This window comes from Trichoderma gamsii (assembly GCF_001481775.2).
Source record: "Trichoderma gamsii strain T6085 chromosome Unknown Scaffold_18.2, whole genome shotgun sequence".
NCBI lineage: Eukaryota > Fungi > Ascomycota > Sordariomycetes > Hypocreales > Hypocreaceae > Trichoderma > Trichoderma gamsii.
Genome location: NW_020171355.1, coordinates 668239 through 690081, shown reverse-complemented (window position 1 = coordinate 690081; position 21843 = coordinate 668239). Strand labels below are relative to the sequence as shown.

Genomic DNA, 21843 nt, shown 5'->3' with positions numbered 1-21843 from the left:
ATCAATCTTGGGGACCGCCGATGGTGCTTCGGCATCGGCGCCGATGGCGGGGAACGGAGTCAGCCTCACCCTCACCCTCACCCTCACTAGGGACAATTGCCAAACGCAGCATTAGAGCGCAGCAGTGATTGAGATCGATGCAGGGCCAGGCCGGGGTGCATGCAATGCATCGCGGCAGCCGAATGAATGTCGCCCAGCAACAGCTCCAATTTATTGCAGCGTCGCAGCGCCGTCACATCGCAATGTCTTTCCGGCGCCGAGAACGAGGAGCTTGCTGGGATGATCCTTTCAGGGGAGCAGAACCCCATTATTCCCCGCCTTGCCTGACTCAGATGCTTGTTTGCGTCATTTGTGTATAATACCTGTACTTGCTACTTGTGATTTCATCGCTGTTAAAGACGTCGATGGCCATGCTAGTGAGTACATGTCTTTTTCTTCACTTAGAAATCTGTTAGTATATAATCGAGACAAGACCGTGCCACATCAACCTGACCTTTCAGGTAAGCCATCTGTTTATGCTATCCACAGTAAGAAGCAGCATCATACAATAATCTGTCGTTCAGATAGTGTGTCAACCTACTTGTACCTGCAATCTACCTGGTAACCTACCCGCCTCGGCTTATACGCCTTATTAGATCGATGGCTGCCTGGCTGAGACTAGGCCACATGTATATTAGCTACAGCTTCACATAACTCCATGCAATGCAAGGCACGAGCAACTTGCTGCTTTTAGCTGCTTTGGCGCCGGATGCGAGAGCCTCAAAAAGGAACGCTCTACATCAGATGCCCAGACAGCGTCTTGGAGAAGAATTTGACGGTAGCCCGGGTTTTCTACCAGTAATGAGCAGTCATCATGCAAACAGGTGCATATCAAGCATCGAGTTAAATCAAGCGAGAGCAAGTCTGTCCGTCAAGTCATACCATGCATACCATGCACTTTACGTAAAATGTCTAAATACAGATGAACATTAGACTAAAAGCCCTCCCAGCGGTTCGCTTTAGGGCCTGCTTCTACTACTATTGCTACAATCATTACTACCATTGCTATTATCGCTACTATTATAGTCCATTGCTCATAACATACCCTGGGCAGCGACCGTGTCCGACCGTCATCATCCAGCACCAGCAGTGTCAAGACAAAAAGAGAGAGCCCTAGAAGGCTATTAAAAGTACATGTATATATTTGACAATCAGGCCGTGAAGGTCAATCTACTTGCGCAAGTCCTCTTACATTGTGATTTATCCCTCAATCCATGGTCATGTCAAGAACTTGATAGCATGACGGGTTTTTCACTAGCAATGAACAGTTGTATTTTCTGCTAAACGTAACATCAAGAAAAAAAAAAGAAGCATTACCATCCATCGAGAAATACCAGGGACCAGTACATCCTTCGCTCCATTTATTCTCAAGTGAGTATGCTTTGTTACAGCTAGGTAAACATTATTCGCTTTCTAGACTGCTTGCGTCGCTTTCTGCTGCTACTTCTGCTACTGTTGCTATCTAGGTCATTGGCCACGGCTGTTACTGTCATCATGGCTATCACTGCTACCGCTCAAAGAAATCTCCGTCAATCGCCTGCCAAATGCTAGGCAGCGATCCGGCCACGTCGTCGTCCTCCAACACTGGCAGGGCCTCCAAAGCAACAGCTCAATCAGCGTCAAGGCATTTCCACCTGCGCATTTTATCCGACAATATTGCAGTTTTCCATTAATCCGTGGTCATGTCCAGATGCCGACAAGCCATTAACAGAACCCCAAGCAGCTCCTCACATCCATCGGGGACCGTCCACCGCTGTCACCCGGGCGTAGTCACCCGCGACTAATCTTTGACGCTGACCAAAGACCAGCAGAATGTGCGCATGTCAAATAGTGTGACAAATGGCGTATTGAGCGCTCTGGAGTAGTGGACGGCTTGTTTCAGTAAAGTGTAGGCATTGGATGACGATTCGAAAGATTATGGATGGCCGTTGTCCATCTTGGTGCTGCCTCATTTCCCAATGTGCCCCCTCTGGACTGGTCTCCGTCTATAGCCGACACTTTCTGGAACTCCATGGCAGCAATTTCCCTCAGAGGTATTTGGAGCTTAGTTTGCCGAAAATGTATCTTGTCGGCGCGTCCAGTTGGTGGAGAAGAGTGTATCTATACTTGACTTCCATGTCTGACTGTCGGGAACGCTTTTTGAAGTGCCTGAAGCACCGAGTGGCGCTTCGGAGATGACATCGATTTCCAGGAGAATGCGAGGGGGCTCGGAAGCTTGAGTTGATGAACCAGAAACACGCGCTTGAGGTGGTGGACATCTGAGATTCAGGTCGGTAGACTGAAAGATTCGTAAGTAGTTTGCACCATGATGATTCGTTGTTTCAATGCGAAAACGCAAAAGGGCAGGCAGCCAGGGTGAGAGACAGATATGAATGGTAGTATGAAGCGAGAACAAGCAAGAAGAGAAAGAGAGAGAAAGGCTGAGGAAGGCGAAGAAGAAGAGAGAATGAAAGAGGAAGAAGTAACGTCAGGAGGCGAAACAAGCGTAGGTGGATATACCTGGTCCATGCATCACAGTGCGTAACGGCTGCGTGGACCATGTACATGTCGCTACTGCTGCTACTGCTGCTATCAAAATCCCACCATGAATTATTGCTATTATTGCTACTATAGCTATCGCTGCTATCGCTGAAATAAGCCTCCCTCCATCGCTCGCTACATGCCCTGGCCAGCGATCCGGCCAGATCGTCGCTGTCCAGGACCAGCAGCAGGGCTTCCGCGGAGACCAGCAGCCCGGGAACGCTGGTCGTCGATCCACTTGCGCACTTCCTCCGACAATACTTGCTTCATCATTGGGTAAAGCTGATCCGGGCGTTGTTGATGCCGATGAGCCATCAGAAGAAACCCGAGCAGAGCCCGTCGCATAAGCTTGGGATCCTCTATCACAGTCACCAAAGCGTATCGGCCGGCCCGCATACCCTGCCGGAGGGGGAAGACCAGCAAAATAAGGGTGCGCATATCAGCTATCGCAACAAACGGCGTGTCGAAGGCCATGGAGTAGTTTGTTGCTTGTTTTAGCAGTGTCCAAGTGCCGGAAGTTAACACGAAACGATTTTCATTGATATTCTCCATGTAAGCATTGAAATTTGCCTCATCACTGATTATTCCCTCGCCGAATTCGTGCCCATCAACAACTGAAACATTTTTGAATTCCAAGACGGCAAAAGGCTTTCGACCAGCTTGAAACTGGCCAAGGTATACCTTGTCAGCTCGAGCAACATGAGCTCTTGAGGCCAAGGTAAATGGGGGAGAGATGAATTCGCTCCCATATGTGGTTCCTGGGCGAGCGCATTCAAGTGCTTTTTGTACTGGGTGACACAGCTCTAGTCCCAGTTGGGCAACGACATCGCCCTCAGTTGCGTGCAGCGCTCCATTCTCTCTCGCAGGAAGATATATTGAGCTTAGGTATGGCCTGTGTTGTTGGAGAACGGGGTGTGCTATCCTTTCCCACTTGGTAACATCGATGTCTAAAAAAAAGCGAGGGGGTTGAGCAGCTTGAGTTCCTTGACCAGACACGTGAGTCTGATGCGTTGGAGATCTGTGATCGGGTCGATAGATTGGCATATAGAAAGAATCGAAAATGGTTGACGCCATTGCAAATATATGTTGTCTCTGAGATATGAAAAGCTAGCTGAGGCGAGAGATAGATATGAGCGGCTGTATGAGGCAAGAATAAGGCAGAGAGATTGCTTGAGAGAGAGACTGGGAGAGACTGAGAGAGACTGAGAGAGACTGAGAGAGACTGAGAGAGACTGAGAGAGGCTGAGAGAGACTGAGAGAGGCTGAGAGAGCTTAAGATAGCTGGAGAGAGAGACAGAAAGGCTAGGAAGAGGGATAGGAGGAGAAAGAAGAAGAAGTAAAGTCGGGGGGCGAGTGAGGCATAGATGTAGTCTAAACAGAGCGGTATGTGACGGCTGCGTGCAGCATTATAATGTATTTCTGTTCTTACTTTAATAGTAGCAATAACTACTGCTGCTGCTATTGCTGCTATTGCTGCTATTGCTGCTATTGCTGCTATTGCTGCTATTGCTGCTATTGCCGCTGCTGCTGTGTTTACCATTGCTATTACTATTGTCACGATTACCAGTTTTGTAAATATAGGTAATTAACAACGAAATATTCTATATAGGCACACTAATGTTGGGTTATTGTATAATAGAACAGAGATACTCGGTTACTTTTTCTTGAATACATGCAGTGACAATAATAGGAAATGAAATGATATTTCGCAAATCTCAGTTCTATTATCCAGCAATACAGCCGTAAGATTGTCACGCGTTTACAAACGTTATCAGCCCACTGCTTCTATAGGCTTCTATAGGTACTAGTTACTAGCTTGCCAGCATATCTGGCGGATGGGATTTCCATCCATGTGTCGACTGATTGCCGGAGTGCTGGTTACACGTGGTGACCCTCTACTCATAGTAGGTGCTACATGTACCAATTTGATACTGCCCGGCGGTATGCACCTACTTATTCAGCATTAAACGCCGGGTCACTCTCATTCAAGGTACCCCAGCAAGCCAAGGTGGAAACAGGAGCACCCTGCCCAAGGTACATGTGTTTGACTCCACGGGCTCATTGTCTGGGCCATTGTCGTGCCTACCACACCCGCGAGCGTGGTGATTGGGGGCATATCTTGGATGCATGGGGTGGCTACCTTGCACAATGGCCATTGAACTACTAGTAGTCTTTGGGCTCCATAAAGGCCGGAATGACGTCGCCTGGATTTGCGAATATCAACATGAATCAATGGCACCAGACCGCTGCCTGGCAGTGCTACGCGTACTGCTGCCCCACGCGGCTGCCTTCATGTTGCCGCGAGATAAGGTTTGAGGCTGAAGTGCAGTGAATCATTCAGCCACTGTAGCACGGCCGCCCTACTTCTCCACCCCCCCCCCATTCTCGCTCACCCTCGTCCTCGCTTCACTTTTTTCCTCTCACTCTCGATTCATCTCGTCTTTTCCTGGCATATCAGTCGAACCACCGCCGCCATCTCAGCCCAATCCTGTAATCCCGCCATCTTTTCCAAATCATTGTGCAGACAAGACAAGCATGGATCTCCCTCCGCCAGGCTCGCCAGTCGAAGACGATCTCAAGCCAGACTTGCCATATGTTGTTGGCGCAAGGTTGAAAATCCAACAATGCCAGCCCCATCGGCCGTTTGGGATTTCCTTTCAGGATCAAACGTCCCGCACCTACCATTGGAATCCCATGTTGAAATGGGAAACGGCAAGCGAATTTTGCGTTCAGAATCCACCTCTCGAGGGCCAACCCATCGCCAATCCAGAAAAGCGTACCATCGTCATCGACAGCAAGCTTGCATGTGGCGATGGCCGTGGCTCTCAGCTCGTCAAGTGCCGTGACGAAGACGGAGGAGCATCATTCGTCGCCAAAATCTATGATCCGCTATACCACCTGTGGCCTAGTAATCTTGATCCTACCCACGAAGCAGACGAGCACTTCACAACCGAAGCCACGGTGTACATGATGCTGCAAGATATGCACAAAGCCAACACCTTTGGTTATCCTCGAGTTCGAGACCACCTGAAAGGGTCAACACCGCAATACTATGGAAGTTATACCTGGCAAACGCAACTACTAGACGGTCGACGTCGAGACGTGCGCCTGATTCTAATGGAGTATCTTCCATTCCCAAACATGTGGGCCATCATCAAAAAGAACAAAGTTGAGAATATACCGGCCGAAATTCGAATGCAGCTCTTAAAGAGGGTCCTTGAGATTGACAGCTGGCTCATATACTACGGCATCGACCAGAATGATTTCGCGGCGCGCAATATCTTGGTAGACCCAGATCAAGGTCGCGTTGTTTTTGTAGATTTCGGCATTGCAATGATTCGAAATTTGTACAACTCCGAGTGGGCCACCCCCCGCGATAAACCTCTACCGGCTCTCCCCATATCTCCCATCGAGAGGTGGGGATGTAAATGGGGAGATGAGATGGGAAGCTGGGTGCCCAAGGAATACCGCACCGCTCGGGCGCGATACGACTGGTTTATGAAAGTATGGGGCCAATCCAAGGAGTTCCGGCCCCTTGGCGTTATATGGTTGAAGCATCATAAACCAAATCTGCAAAAAGCTATAGCAAGGGAGGAAATGGAGGAATGAAGCGAAGGGAAAATGAAGCCTCGACAGGCCGGGATCCCAGACAGATGAAGGATTGTGCGATGGGGTGATGAATGGCAAATGGTACATTGTGTGCTGCTACACGCGACAACCACAGTTTTGATCGTCATAATAATAGGCTAAGGCAATATACGCGCGAGGGTGAGATGATAATTTGCTAAACTTTACGTGCTGCCACTTGCCATGTGAGCTGCTCAACAATACCCGTGAAATCGCGAGAAGGAACACATTGCATCACTTTTGAGCCAAGTCGATATGCAAGTAAAGCTGAGAGGAACCTCCAGCGTCAGAGGCCAAGTAGAGCAGGCCAGCGTAGATTCTGCACACATGATGCTTCCTGTCCAGAGCGGCGCTTCTCTACAATGGCTTGTATTTGTCTCTCGAGGCATAATACATGAAAACTTGCCAATTCTCGTGAAACGCTTTCTTTCCAAGCACTTTACCGAGGCCATGCAAAAAAAAAAAAAAAAAAAAGGAGAAGACAGAAATCCAAAGAGGTGGAGAGAAAAGCTAGCTACCGCGGTTATGTCCGCGTTTGAATCTGAGACACGAAAGAACACGAGAAGATAGTTCTCGAATGCCAAAGAGACGACGGCAAAACGATTCCATATCGAGAGCTTGCATTTCCAAGTGTACACCATTTGTGCTGCCCGGTTATCTGGAGAGCCCTGAAAGGTCATATCAACTCAAGCTCACCGATCTCAGCCATCGTTCCCAGTCAGTTACATTCAAGTACTACCACACTTTTTTTCCTTTGTCCCAAAGACTTGCAGCAAAAACAAGGCACTACGGAGCTTCCAACGTCTTTGACCGTCTTTTTCTCAGACTCCTTGCTGCATATCCACCCGATGATGTCGTCACTCGGGAACAGTACATGTAATTCCCGTGTTTTCAACGGACATGCGGACCTATGCATGCAGATGCCTACCCTGAGGAGCCCAGAGAGAGCATTGTAGGATATTTTGACTTTGCTTCAAGGATTGCAGGGAGGCCATCACGGCAGCATACCCCCGTTGCGTATGCTCTGAGGCCCTGAAACTTTTGTGTCCTTGGCCGGGAGCCCACGTTGATAAGGCAGGCTCCCGGGCTTTCAGTACATGAAGCGCCGTTGAATCAAGCACCCAGCCGTGCTGAAACGATACGAGTCCAAGGATGCGCACCCGGCTTGAGTGGATATTGTCAAGGTGAAGTTGATCCTTTTTCGCGCATACACCGCCAAGTGTGGCAGATTCGATGCGCACCTTGATGGCATCTGCCAATCCACATCGGGCGGCCTCTCAGCCATGGCAAAACGGCGGCTGGTGGAACACGACCATACTAGCAGCGGTCTGCCTGGAGCCGCCATTTGTATTCAGACTTGCGGTGCGGGAGCCTTGACGCGGCAGACAATGTCGGCGTGCTCATCAGAACAAGTCCACGCTCGAGATGGTGTTACTGCATGCGGGTGCTCAAGATCCGGGAATGGGGCGTCGAGGTACAATGTGAACAGGCCGTGAATCCGAGCTGTCAACATCGTCTCTAAAAGGAACCTCGCGCTCATGATCGTTCAGCAATTGTTCTTGGAGACTCGTGCCAACAGCAGAAGAAGACTGCATGGAGGGCCTGTTTAGTTGGATGCAGCGCAAATGAAATGCAACAATACACAGCTACTAGTAGCAGTAATAGCAGTAATAGCAGTAATAGCAGTAATAGCAGTAATAGCAGTAATAGCAGTAATAGCAGTAATAGAAGTAATAGAAGTAATAGAAGTAATAGAAGTAATAGAAGTAATAGAAGTAATAGAAGTAATAGAAGCAATATAAGTAATAGAAGCAATAGAAGTAATAGAAGCAATAGAAGTAATAGAAGTAATATAAGTAATGGCAGTAATAGCAGTACATAACAGAAGCCTTCACGTAGTCGAATTTAGCACTCCGTGCAGCAATCCGCAGACATCTTCGCGGCTCAGAACCCCATGCCTTTCCCTTTCCCATAGACTCGAGCGCACTTCTTTTGACACCAGTATCCCTTGCCACTTGTACTCGTCCATATCCTTGTGGGCCACGGCTAGGCTCAAAAACCCAAGCAAAGCTCGCCTCATCCTCACTGGCTGGTTTATGATAGACAAAGGCGAAGTCGCCGCCATATTCTCCCTCGCGTCATGTCGAAGAATGCGACAAACGGTGTGTCGTAAACCTTGGAGTAGTGGCTGAATCGATATAGCAGCTTTCCGACTCATCTTTTGTGGCATTTGCTCTTGGTGATATGCAGCCCGTTTCGGAAAGCCACAGTCACCCATGTCGTATAATTGCCACCATCCATGTCCTCTCAATCAGCGAATATCAACAGCCCCCCGCTGTTCTCAGATGTATTGAACTGGCAAGAGTGATTGATGCCTTGCTTGAGTACGATATTGACACCAGCCCTCTACAGAATACGTGTGTCAGTAACAAAGTTTCAGACGTGGAGCACAACTGGAGTTGCCCCTCACCGTCAAACCATGAGATGTGCTGCGATCAACGGAGGCATCAAGCGTTGGATCATCGATATGCAGAGCAAGGCTGAGCTATTTGATACTGGCGTCAAATAAAGGCTTAGGTTGTTGTCGCCGCCATGCCCAACCAAGCGTTGTAGGAGGCACGTCGCAGACGGTATATCGAATGCCCAGGAATCGCGACTCGAGCCGTTTCTGATACTTGTACTGACCAGCTGTCACTCTTACGACAAGCACGTATAAGTTGAAGAGCTCGACACACGGGGTTCGTGTCAACTATTGAAGATGACGGCATACCTTGAATGTGTTGGAATAACGCCTTGTTAAGTGAATAGAGGATGAAAAGCTGAATGTTTGATGATGGCAATCGTTTTTTGCGGTGATGCGGGCGGTTGGGTGATATGATGAGGGGAGGAATAGGGGCATGCCACAATATAAACACAGCACCCTTACCTAAGCACAAGTGAATGCAAACAAACCATCTGTGCTGAACAACAAAGTGGATTGGATTCAGCCTGATCGACGTGAAACTGCACGTTGCCGTGCTCAAAGTTTGAGGCTGATGTGCAGTGAATCAAGCTGGGCACAGACCTCCTCATGTGACTGGGTAGAAGCCGAGATGTCGACGAAAGAGCCAGACTTCGGGTAGCATTGAAGCAGTAGAAGCAGTAGAAGCAATAAAGTAGTAGAAATAGTAGAAACAGGAGGAAATGCACTTGTACGATACCTCTCTGCGCTACCATGTCGATAGAAACAGTAGTACTAAAGGCATGCTCCTCTCAAAAATGCACAAATTCACAAGCCAAAATCCAGACAGAGCAAACAAGCACAAACATTCTCATGTTGATAAATGTCCTATATAGCAAAAGAAAGAAAAGATATCAAAATCTCTCTAATTCTCATCCAAAAGAAACGAAGAATATATAAACTTTTTGTTTATACTGCTTTTTCCATCTCCCAGCAGCATCATCCAAATCCTACTCAACCGCCTACTCCTTTCCGACAACAGCATCCAAAGCATCACTAAACAGCGGCTTGATACCATTCCAAGTCTCAAACTGCATAAAACACATTAGCAATTTACTCACATAAAAAGGCAAAGTCAATAAAAATCAACATACCTGGTACCATCCCTGCGCAGCAAGAACCTCCAACCCCAGAATCGTCGTCCACCCACCAACCTTCTCCGCAATCTGAATCACCGGCGTCTGCGGCGGATGATACGCCATCTCCAGCAAAACCTTGCTCTGCTCCCCTGCAGAAGCAGAAGCAGCAGGCTTCAACAAAGCGCCGAGAATCTCCCCAACGCCGCCATCAATAGGCCTATCCGCAGGAACAGTGCTAATGCTCACAACAGGCTTGCTCGCAAGCTTCTCGGCATCAGCAGCGCTGCCCACACTCTGGATGTCGTACTCAGCCGGGAAATTGGACGCAAGAGCCTGAACCTTTTGGGCGTCTCTACCCACAACGTAGATGGGCTTGAAGCCCAAAGAGTTCAAAGCAAAGATGGCAGCTCGGCTAGTTCCTCCAGTGCCAATGACAGCAGCACTGGCATCACCAGCCTGCGTTTGAACACCAGCCTTGCGAAGCACGTGAACCATGCCCTTCCAGTCAGTGTTGTCACCAATCAACCGCTGGCGACCCAACGACTCATCAGCCACAGGAACAACAGTGTTGACAGCACCAATAATCTTGGCCGCATCCGTCAACTCATCCAAATGAGCCATGATGTCCTGCTTCAGCGGAATCGTAACCGACGCACCGCCAAAGTCCGCAGCGCGTAGCACCTCCACAACATCCTCAACCTTGTCCGTCTCCAAACGCTGGTAATGATGCGGCAGGCCAGTCTGGCCAAAGAGAGTATTGTGCAGCGCCGGCGATCGTGACTTGGAAATCGGCTTGCCAAACAAGTAAAAGTTGCGCGGCTCAATCTCTCCCAGCAGAGACAGGCCCTGTCGGATCTCAGCGGCGGACAGCTGTCCGGGGGCAGCCTTGAAGGGAAGAGCAGGGTGCGAAACGGGAGTGAGGAAGCCGTTCAGCACACGGCTGAGCTTGCCCGCAGAGCCCATGTTGAGGGCAATAATGGGCGTTGGCTGAGCCGCCAGCATCCTGGACTTGAATCGGATCAAGTCAAAGTTGTCGTCGACGCTTCGGGCAGTGCCAACCAGCTTAATCACATCACCATACTGCAGTGCCCTGTTGTAAGCCGCAATCCAAGACGCATTCTTCCATGACAGAGCACCAGCAGGATCGTGGTGAGACGTGATAATGACAGAGCTTCCTCGGTTATCTCTAACCTCCTGCATAATCTCATCCGTCGATGTCACCTCAAGATCAATGTACTCGACGCCCATGCGAAGAGCCAAACGGTAAAGCTCCAAGCGCAGCTCATTGTCGTTATCAGGGAATTTTCCGCCCTGAGACTCGCTTCGGACTGTGAAAATGATGGGCTTTCCAGTCACATGTCGGAGCAACGACACCTGCTTCATGACGGCCTCGGGCTGCACATCTTGCAACAGATCCACGCGCAGCTCCACGGCATCGCTATCAGCAGTGACGCGAGGTAATATGTCCACCGCAGCGCTGAGATCAGGCAACGTCAAAGAAACAAAGAAGCTATGTTTCTTCTTGGAGACAGTCTCAAGAGTCCGAGACTTTCCTGAAATCACCGAAATAAACTGTGAAAAGTCGTCGGGGATCTCAGACGTAGTGGCATCCTGTGTGTGCGGGCTGTAGTAGAGCATGTTGCTGCACTCCCTGTACCAGGGCTTCCTGCGCTCGTAAACCTCCCGGATCTCGGCCGTGTAAGCTGGTCTCGTCTTATCCTGTAGCAGGTAGTTGACAACCTGATCAGTATCTCGGTGAACCAGCAGCACAAGACCGCCATTAGCACCGTACGACTTGAGGACTTCGCGGGCAGCCGGGGTCTCGACAATGCCGCCTCCACATGAGAAGACATATCCCTTCGGATGAGCCTCGATAACATTACGCAAAAGCGCCAGTTCATCCTCACGGAATCCCTCCCAGCCTCGAGGGCCCTGAACAATCTCCGGAATGGTCGTGCCACTTCGTCGTTCCAGCTCGTGGTCCAGATCGATAAACTTCCAGCCGAGAGTCTTTGCAACCCACTTGCCAGCAGTAGTCTTTCCGGCTCCCCTCATGCCAACAACGAAAATGGATCGCTGAATATTAGCAGAAGTCTTGGGCTTGGTCTCGCGACTGCTTTCGGTATCAACACCCGCCAGCGTCGCCTTGAACGACTGAGCCAAGACATCCCACCAGCCAGGCCAGGTCTTGCCAACACACTCTCGCTCAGTGACCAAGACAGGGCCGGGAGCCGCAAGAGACAAGACACTGAAGCTCATGGCAACTCGGTGGTCGTCGTAGCAGTGAATGCTCTCGGTAGGTGTAACCAGGCTATCCCTAGATTTACCAATAATCTGGATACCGTCTTCTAGCTCGTTGCAGAGCACTCCGAATTTAGCCAGCTGATCTTTCATGGCCAAAATACGGTTGCACTCCTTAACTCGCTGGTTGGCAATTCCAACAATCTCAGTCGTTCCGGTAGCCACCGCCGCCAAGACAGTAGCCGTAAGGAAAGCATCCGTCATGGTCGTCATGTCGACACTCGGCAGCGCCTTGAGGGCTCCACCCTTGGGACCCGTAACGGTAGTAGAGTAGTCGTCCTGGTGAACTTCGCATCCCATCGGCTTGAGGATCTTGACAGCGAACTGGGCGTCTCCCTGGAGAGATTTGGATCCAATGTTGGGAATGGTGCAAGTAGTACCAGAAATGGCGGCCACAGCGAGTGGGTAAGTAGCAGAGCTGGCGTCGCTCTCAACAATGTACTCGGCGGGGTTCTTGTAGACGCCCTGGGGAATGTGGTAGGTGTCCGCCTCATCCGCAGAGGGAGTGACTTCAATGCCAAAGGACTTCATCATGGAAATGGTCATGTCAATGTATGGCTGGGAAATGGGCTTGCCTCCGACCAGGCGCAGAGTAACGGCCTTCTTGGCATAAGGAGCAGCCATGAGAATGGAAGACACATATTGAGAGGAAACAGTGGCTGCAAGCTCAATATCTCCTCCCTCAAGGCCAGCCGAGGCATTGATTCGCAGGGGAAGACTCTTCTCTCGCTCAAGGTAGTCGATAGCAACACCGTTGCTGCGTAGAGCGTCCACAAGGGGGCCAATGGGTCGTGTCTTCATTCGCGCGTTGCCGGTCAGCACAGTAGTCGTAGCAGTGCTAGTAGGAGCACACAGAGCCGCAACTGTAGTCAAGAAACGCGATGCAGTTCCCGCGTTACCAATGTACAAAGGCTCATCGGAAGCCTTCAGTTGGCCGCCGTTGCCTTCGACAACCAAGAGCTGGCCGCCCTCCTCCCACGAGTAAGACGTGCCGCCGAGGGTGGAAATGGCAGAAAGCATAAACTCGGTGTCGTCTGAGTGGAGCAGGTTCCTGACTCGGCAAGAACCAGTACCGAGAGCAGCGAGAATCAGAGCTCGGTTGGAAATACTCTTGGATCCGGGGGGCGTCACGGTGAGCTTGAGGTCACCAGGAATGCCGGGCGTCACCTCGATAGAGTCTGAAAGGACGATTCTGATATCACGGTCCTCCACAGAGCTGGCCTTTGCCTCATGGGTCTTGCCAATGGCTGACAGCAGCACAATCTTCTTTTGCGCGCCGTCATTCTTCTTATCCACACCCATTTTCTTGAGCAGCACGTCCACAGGGCACTTCTTGCCAGCAGTCAAGTTGACGACTCGCTTGTCCTTGACAGATGTGGGCAGTCCATAGGAAGCAATGCATTTTTCGAGTCTAGCAACAGCTTCGGGTCGCAGCACGCCCAGGAATCGAGCCAGCTCTGCCTCCTTGACCATGCCAATAGCCACAGCCTCTCCATGCAGCAGCTGGGGAGTAAGCAGCGCCTCAATAGCGTGGCCAATGGAGTGGCCAAAGTTCAGCAAGTTGCGAAGGCCGCCCTCTCGCTCATCCGAAGAAACAACCTCCGCCTTGACTCCAGCCGAGCCAATGACGATGCGTCTCAGCACATCCTTGATGGGCTGCAGACGGCCTTGGCCCTTGGAGCGCACACTCGACAGAATCGTCGGCGCCGCCTCCTCCAGAACAGTAAACTCCTTCTCGTTCCAAATCGCCGCAGTCTTGATAACCTCGGCCATGCCATTGATAAACTCGCGCACGGGCAGCGTCTCCAGAAACGCAAGATCAATGAAGATCCTCCGCGGCTGCCAGAACGCACCCACGAGGTTCTTCCCCATCGGCGTGTCAATCGCAGTCTTGCCCCCAATCGACGAGTCCACCATGGCCAGCAGCGTCGTCGGCACCTGGACGAAGCGCACGCCGCGCATAAACGTGGCCGCCACGTAGCCAATCATGTCGCCAATGACGCCGCCGCCCACGGCAATGATGACCGTGTCGCGCGTGCACTGCTGCGACAGCAGCCAGTCCTCGATCTCGGCCTTTGTCTCGCGGCTCTTGGACGCCTCGCCGGGCGGGATCTTGTAGGTGAGCAGCCGCGCATTCTGGTTGGCCTTTGCGGACTCGAATCGCTGCTGGAACGCCGGGACGTAGGTGTCGAAGAGGTTCGTGTCGGTGATGAGCACATACGTCGACGAGGCCAGGTTCTGCGTCAGGTCCTGGACGATGTAGTTGGGCCACAGCGCATGGTCGACGACGATGTTGGGCTCGCCCAGGATGGAAATCGTGTGCGGGGCTTTTGCGTCCGCCATGTTTGGGATTGCTCGAGGCGCCGCTTCGCCTCCAGAGCCTGTGTTGGAATTGGGTGAGGTCGAAATCCGAATTGGCTCTGCAAAGCCGCCGCAGAGATGGGAAGCAATGGCGTTGCTGGGGTTTTCAATTTTCTCGTCACTCCAGCCAGCCTCGAAAATCTTGGTGGGGTGAGCTTATGAGGTTAGTCTAAGCGTTATGCAGCTCATCGAGTCACACCCGATATCGGCAAATATGCTAAATTTAGGTAGTAGATTGGTTCTGAAATCGAATCGCCCAACTGACAGATCCGTCAGACTAGACTAGCAGCAAGCGTCCGTCGACTTTATTCTCGCTGTTTGGTTGTAATACCTGCAGCATTGCCTTCTACGTATTAGTATCTATGTATATAAATGCCTGGAGAGACCGTCTTAAAAGCATAGAAGTCAATGGAAATTCGTCATCATTGCCTAGCAAGGGCTCAATTCACAACAAGCCATTGCTGAGAATCCCGAGCCTGTCCGAGCCCAGCTGCTTACGTAGGATTCGCAACTCAGAGTGAGAGGAACGACAATTTTTTCCTTCAAGGCTGACGGCCGGATGCAATGCAACATCACGTCTGACAGGAGAGTGGATGACGGGATGCATGTGAGTAAAAGCCGGTGTAGGATTGGTATAAAGGTTAAGCGAGAGTAAAACGCCGATTGGTGCAGAGTTTCGATATCATATTTTAGTGTACAGTAGATATGTTGTGTGTCCATGATGAGTCCATCTCTAGCGCTCGAGTTGCCGTATAAACAAGAGTTGCATATGCCTCAATATTTACAGTCATGTCTTATCAATCACTCCGCCGAAACAGGCATATCCCAAAGAACAAGGAATAGAAAAGCACAACCCAAGTTAGTTGATCATGGCAATTGAGCCTCCAATAGGCTTCTCTCCGATCCAAGAAGCGCCGCCCCTGTAGATGACCCTTGGCGTCGAATGTAAGCAAGCAATCGAATGCATCCAGAAGGGGTTACACCCTCTGCACGACGAGCCTGCGCGAGAGTCTCGGGCCGCGTCCGCCTCAGAACTTCCTTTTCCGACAGGGCCAGGCCCGGGATGCCATCGTAGTCCAGGTCCAGCGGCAGCCGGATGTTTTCGTCGTTTATGAATTGCCCGCGCTCCGCTGCCTGCATTTTGATATAAGGGGCATAAGCTGCTTCGATGACAACTCTCTCTCGAATGCGCGCCGGGTAGTTGAGGATCTCGGGCACGACTGCGCTAAGCTGATCCAGCTGGATCCGCTCCCCAGTGTTGGAGAGCCTCAGCATGTCGATACCGGTGCGCCGCTGAGAGCTCCTCTTCACCTGGAATCCTGCTTGGTTCCATTCATCTGGCGCCAGAGACACAGCACCCAGCGATTTGGTGAGATCGAGAATCTGCTGCTTCTCGTCTGAGAAGACGCTCCATCTGTGGTCAGAGACGACGCCCCACTCGCGTCCCTTTTGCGTCAGTCGAAGGTCAGCATTATCCGCTCTAGCCGCCATCCGAAACTCGCTCCTGGATGTGAACATGCGGTAGGGCTCAGTAACGCCTTTGGTGATTAAATCGTCAATCATGATTCCGATGTAGCCATCAGATCTGGATAGTGAGGCGCCGGGTAAGCCCAGAGCAGATCGCCCGGCATTCATACCGGCGATAATTCCCTGGCCGGCAGCTTCCTCGTAGCCTGTAGTGCCGTTAATCTGCCCTGCTAGATAGAGTCCGTCAATCGCCTTTGTTTCAAGGGTAGACTTTAGGCCTCGAGGATCAACATAGTCGTATTCTACTCCGTAGCCAGGCTGCAGCATCTTGACTTCCTCCAAGCCCCGTATTGAGCGCAGGACTTGCTCTTGCGCGTCAGCGGGTATTGTCATGGATAGTCCATTGGGGTATATTATTGGGTTGTCGAAGCCTTCTGGCTCAAGCCATACAATGTGACGTTCCTTGTCTGCAAATCGAATGACTTTTGACTCCAACGAAGGGCAATATCTCGGGCCCTTGACGGTTTCACGAATGTGAATGGATTTGTCCAGGTTGTCTTGAACAATCTTGTGTGAAGCGTCGTTTGTGAATGTGATGCTGCAGGTGAGTTGGTCTCGAACAGCCACCTCTGTATTCAAGTAACTGAATGGAGCTGGAGGATCGTCGCCAAATTGTCGCTGAAGTATATCAAAGTTGATGGACGACTTATCAAGTCGCGGAGGAGTCCCCGTCTTCAGCCGCCCCAGCTGAAAGCCAGCGTCCCGCAGCGATTTGCTCAAGCCCGTTGTCGCCGCCTCTCCAATGCGGCCTGCCGGATATGCCTCCAGTCCAATGTGTATTTCGCCTCCCAGAAATGTTCCTGTAGTGATGACTACTCTGCCGGTTTGTAAGATTTCACCATTTTCCAACCGCACACCAGCAATGGCGCCTTTCGATCCCTCAGTGGACCCTTCGTTCTCTGACAAGACGATATCCGACACGCTTTCGAGGACAATCGACAAGTTTGGATATGATTCGAGCTCGCTTCTCATGTACTTTTTGTATAAATCTCGGTCAATCTGCGCTCGGGGGCCCTAAAAGCAGCAGGATACGTTAGCATTAAGCTCGAAGAAAACAAACTTCTCATGTGGTGAAATTACATACCCACACGGCCGGGCCTTTTCTGCGGTTCAGCAAATGGAACTGAACACCAGCCTTGTCTATAATCCTTCCCGCCAAGCCGTCAAGAGCATCAATCTCTCGAATAATCGTTCCCTTGCCAATTCCTCCAAAGCTCGGGTTGCAGGAGCATGTTCCCAGATTATCGAGCTTGGGCGTAACCAGGGCCGTCCGCGCACCGGCTCTCGCAGCAGCAGCACAAGCCTCGGCGCCGGCATGGCCACCTCCTATAACAACAACATCGAAGGCTCTGTAAAAAAAGGACGTTTAGTAATCTATTTATTTCACTCTGTGATCTCTCAAAATTGATGGTTTCGCACCTGTGGTTGTCTGTGACTGTGGCAAACCGACGGTGCCTGAGAATTGGTCGCCAGTGAAATGATCGTGAACGCAATAAAGCACTCATTTCACATGGATATCGTCAATCGCTATATCATACACTCCTCGTTAGAAATCATGGTGCGTTGACAGTCTTCTTGATGATTGCTAGAGGCAGTGTCGCAATAATTTTTATCGATAGCTCCCCATACATGCATATGCACGATAGTTGCATATGACGTCTTTTCTGCTTCGGCACTCTTCGATGTATCAAATACTATAATCACAGCTGTGTCTCACTTCCAGATTGACAAAATCTAGATTATTATCATATATTATAGTGTTCATAGCCGCATTGCGTCTCATATCTTCTATAAATCCCTAAGACCAAGAGGACACCGCATCCTCAACCTCTTCCAAAAACGTCGTCGTGTTATGAACTGTTGTACCGCCAAGAACCACACGCACACCAGGCATCGTAGCGTTCACTCCAGCAATCATTTTGGCCTCTTCATACGTAACGCCTCCCACCATGAAAACAATAATGTCTTGCGGCTTATCTCTAGTAGGGACGCTGTCTTCAACAAACGGATACTGCTGATCTTTTAATCGACCCTTGATGAGATTCTGCAGAGTGCCCTCCAACAGCGAGCTGTGTTGTGTGTAAACGTTTTCCACGCCCTTGAGGCCTTTGAAGCGATTTGCCGTGCCGGAAAATATACCAGCCGAGTCAAATATGTCTGAGATACCGCCCCGAGCGTCTGACGTATGTAGTGAAGAGTGATAGGCCAAGACCTTTTTGACTAGATCTGACTGTCTTGGGGATACGTTGCCAGCCGCAACAAGGAGATCCATGAGCATAGGAAGAGCGCTTGAGGGATGCTTCTGATAACGCAGGGCGTATAGAGCGACTACTCCGACTTTGCTTCCCGCTGGTACATTGGGGTTCTGAATGACTTTTTGTATGGCCTACGTGAGAGATCAGTAAATGCAATATTCCATTATCAAATGGAGATTTAATCACCTTTAGATCAGAGGCGTGGTTGTCGTTGCAAGCCAAGCTCTGCTCGAGCTCACTAACTTCCAGCAGGCTCTCCGCAGCAACTCTCCGACTGAGCTCAGAGACGAGAGTAACGTGCTTGCTGACGTTGCCTGAGAGCTTCCGAAACTCTGGATACTCCTCGATAAACCGCTTCATGTCGGATATCGATTCAATATTTGCATTATTCTTTGTTTTCGACTGGTACTGCTCGACGTATTCTTTGATGGTTCCGCCCAAGTCACCAAAGTTTAGAAACATGTTCTTCTTAAAAAAGGGATCCTGATCTTGAGAGAGAACAATCTCCTTCAGTTCAGGTCGAATGTCTGGGACATCACTGAGGTCGACTCGGCCATTTTTGATGCCAAGAAGACCATGAACCATGGCTTGGTAGGTCCACTGGGTAAGGAGGGGCGTGATCGGATCCTCTCTGCGATCCAGAATGAGCAGCAGCGGAGGTGTATCAACTTTGCGGAAGTCAAATAGTTGATCTTCTTTTGTCATCAAGTAGCGCACTTCGGAAGCTAATTTTGTAGCAAGAGAGCTGCTCTTTTCGTAACGGATCAACGGCTTCTTCTTGAGGGAAAGAAGAACAGCAATAAGACCTTCGGAGCAGCGTTGTAGCGAATCAGGATTCCATTTATCGGGGCTACCGGCCCATATCCTTTGCTGCGGGAGAGCCATGTTGAAGCTGAACAGATCCGGGTTGATGACGATGTAATCAGCAAAATGCTCCTGCACGACTTTAATGACTTCGTGATCGTCCGCCTCGGCAAGCCGCTCGAGCGCAGACTTCTTCGCTACGTTGGTGAAGAATAAATAATACTCTCCATACTTTGGATCCCGGAGCTCGTCTATGAGCAGCTGAATAGTCTCCGATGAAGGGCGCACCAGACAGATACACCGAAGATGGCGCATCTTCTCACGTGCAGCATTATCCAGGCGATCGATGAGGTAGATCTCATAGTCCAGCAACGCGGACTGGGTGATGGCCGTTGAGACGATGGAAATGGTCTCTTTGTCCAGCAATAAGACCTTCATTTTCGAAGATGACGAGTCGCCCGAGGCCAGCATCATCTTGGACAAGTAGCCCGAGACGGCCTGAGAGACATCCATGATGACGAATATATCGCTGGGTCGCCGGCTACATCATATCACGCCGCACACAATCCGGGCTCGCTCGCTGCGACCAAGAGGCTGCCTGTGATCCAGAAGCTGTTGTGAGGATATCCAATCTGCGGGTTTAGCTAAGACGCTCCTATCGACAAGCTGGAGCCAGGCTGAGACGTGTTACGGGATATGGAGGAGTGACCTCACTCGGAAGAACAGGTAAGAGGGAGCTGCGAAACTAGTTCCCAATCAGGACTAGTGCGGCTAGCTTGCTGATACCTATTCCGACGAGCTGAGCAGATATTGGCAGTTGATATTGAAGGAAATCGGAAATTGTATTTTGAGCTTATAGGAGAAAATTTATCGAATAATACAAGAGGAAGTGAGAATTGATCTGGAGAGTGTATTATTAAACGAGCATGCTCATCTTCTCAAGTTTTGTAAGCTATTAGTAGGCTTGTGCTCCGTAACAGCTTTGCAACACGACATATTTTTCTTTTAAAGAGCCAGGTCATATTACAAACAGAAAGATCTACATACTTTTGTACAAGAGTCAATTTGAGATTCTATCCAAGATCTTTCTCTCTGCTCCCATCCTCTTCGTAAAAATTCGTCAAGAGTCGGATCTCGGCCATACAGGCTTGTCCGTCGCAGTAGCCGCTAAAATCCCCAAGAGAGTGGGTAGATCGCCGCACCTGATTGGCCCATCGGTTCTCCAAAGCTCTCCAAATCCAGCCCGACGTATCGATTTACACCACAAATCAACATCAAACTCACCTTTGACGGCTGCAATTCATCCATCGCCCGGACCAATGGGTGCCTACCGCAGCGCTTAATTGATCATTCTCCTTTGCTCTAGCGAATGGGCTGCCAACTATCTCGATAATGTCGACAGAGACTTGCCCGGCGCGGCATGAACCAACGTAAGCTGCCCTCTCTCATCATGTCCATCTTACGGAACCTCACCTCACCTGAAGAGTTGGAAACTGGATTGTTTCATACTCACTTACCGAGATAAAATAGATTCTCCTTCACACACGGCCTCATCCTCGGCCAACTCTCCGTCGTTCTCATCCTAGCCGTCTTCATCAAATTTTTCATCTTCGGCGACGCCCCATCGCCTGACGTAACCGCATCACTGCGGGCCACAGAACGCAGATCCAGGACTCTAGCACACAAGCAATCCCTCCTTAGACTGCGCTCTCCTAGCCAGCGTCACGGCCAGTCGCTCAACCGGAAGAAGTCCACCGTCCTCAGGAGCCCCCCGACGCTGACCATTGGATCCATCCTGAGCAAGACGTACTACAACGTCGACAGTCACCAGCCGGAAAGCCTCGACTGGTTCAACGTGCTGATCGCCCAGACCATCGCCCAGTTCCGCAGCGACGCCCAGCACGACGATGCCATCCTCAACTCGCTCACAAAGACGCTCAACGGCACCTCCAGGCCCGACTTTGTGGATGAGATTCGCGTCACGGAGCTCAGCCTAGGCGAGGAGTTTCCCATCCTGAGCAACTGTCGCATCATCCCTGTAGACGAAGACGGCATCAGCCTGGGCAGCCACGTCAAGTTTGATCCCGCCACGGCAGCTCGGGATGGCACGCGCCTCCAGGCTCGCATGGACGTGGATCTCAGCGACATGCTCACCATGGCAGTCGAGACAAAGCTTCTTCTCAACTACCCCAAAAAGCTGTCTGCAGTTCTTCCGGTAGCCTTGTCTGTCTCTGTTGTCCGATTCAGCGGAACATTGTCTATTTCATTCCTTCCGAGCAACCCTTCTCAATCAACGCCGACTATGATGGCCTTTAATTTCTTAGATGACTACAGGCTCGATTTTTCCATCAGGAGTCTGCTCGGAAGCCGCTCACGGTTACAAGACGTGCCCAAGATCGCACAACTCATCGAGTCACGGCTGCACAGATGGTTTGACGAGCGAGCTGTAGAACCTCGATTCCAGCAGATTGCACTACCCAGTCTATGGCCCAGGAAAAAGAACACCAGAGGCCCAGACGATGCCATGGCAGAAGGAAGCGCAGGCTCCAAGGGAAAGGAGAGGGATTCTTCAGTCGGGGACCAGAGTACTCTACGACACCGCCGACCCCTGGTGGACGATGAGTATTCTATAGAAGGCTCACTACGCAGTCTTAGTAGGGATGCGAGGATCTAGAGCTTCGTTTGAGACGGACAGTGCAGAAAACGTATTAGTTATGCGGCTGAATAAGCACGACTTGCGCAAGATATGGAAGAGCAGCATCAAAATCTCACGATAATACAATACGAGGCCTCGATTGGAGTTATCAGATGGTTACAGCGGGAATGCCCA

General features: G+C 50.6%; 5 protein-coding genes across 5 annotated transcripts; 2 read left to right on the top strand and 3 right to left on the bottom strand.

Moving 5' to 3' along the window:
* Positions 1 to 2083: 2083 nt before the first annotated feature.
* TGAM01_v205816 (hypothetical protein) lies at positions 2084 to 3633 on the bottom strand (the record flags this gene model as incomplete). The annotated part of the gene is made up of 2 exons (XM_024549727.1): positions 2084 to 2280; positions 2742 to 3633. The coding sequence occupies 2 exons, from the start codon at positions 3631 to 3633 to the stop codon at positions 2084 to 2086; spliced, it is 1089 nt and encodes a 362-aa protein (XP_024405585.1).
* Positions 3634 to 5094: 1461 nt separating this feature from the next.
* Positions 5095 to 6168, top strand: TGAM01_v205815 (hypothetical protein; the record flags this gene model as incomplete). The annotated part of the gene is made up of 1 exon (XM_018800902.1): positions 5095 to 6168. The coding sequence occupies one exon, from the start codon at positions 5095 to 5097 to the stop codon at positions 6166 to 6168; it is 1074 nt and encodes a 357-aa protein (XP_018665734.1).
* A 1909-nt stretch (positions 6169 to 8077) lies between these two features.
* Positions 8078 to 8464, bottom strand: TGAM01_v205814 (hypothetical protein; the record flags this gene model as incomplete). The annotated part of the gene is made up of 1 exon (XM_024549726.1): positions 8078 to 8464. The coding sequence occupies one exon, from the start codon at positions 8462 to 8464 to the stop codon at positions 8078 to 8080; it is 387 nt and encodes a 128-aa protein (XP_024405584.1).
* Positions 8465 to 9648: 1184 nt separating this feature from the next.
* TGAM01_v205813 (pentafunctional AROM polypeptide) lies at positions 9649 to 19526 on the bottom strand (the record flags this gene model as incomplete). Its single annotated transcript, XM_024549725.1, has 8 exons — positions 9649 to 9717; positions 9781 to 14582; positions 14625 to 14644; positions 15359 to 16968; positions 17039 to 17303; positions 17374 to 17409; positions 17760 to 18340; positions 18396 to 19526. The coding sequence occupies 8 exons, from the start codon at positions 19524 to 19526 to the stop codon at positions 9649 to 9651; spliced, it is 8514 nt and encodes a 2837-aa protein (XP_024405583.1).
* An 879-nt stretch (positions 19527 to 20405) lies between these two features.
* On the top strand, positions 20406 to 21687 carry TGAM01_v205811 (hypothetical protein; the record flags this gene model as incomplete). The annotated part of the gene is made up of 2 exons (XM_024549724.1): positions 20406 to 20443; positions 20544 to 21687. The coding sequence occupies 2 exons, from the start codon at positions 20406 to 20408 to the stop codon at positions 21685 to 21687; spliced, it is 1182 nt and encodes a 393-aa protein (XP_024405582.1).
* Positions 21688 to 21843: the final 156 nt, after the last annotated feature.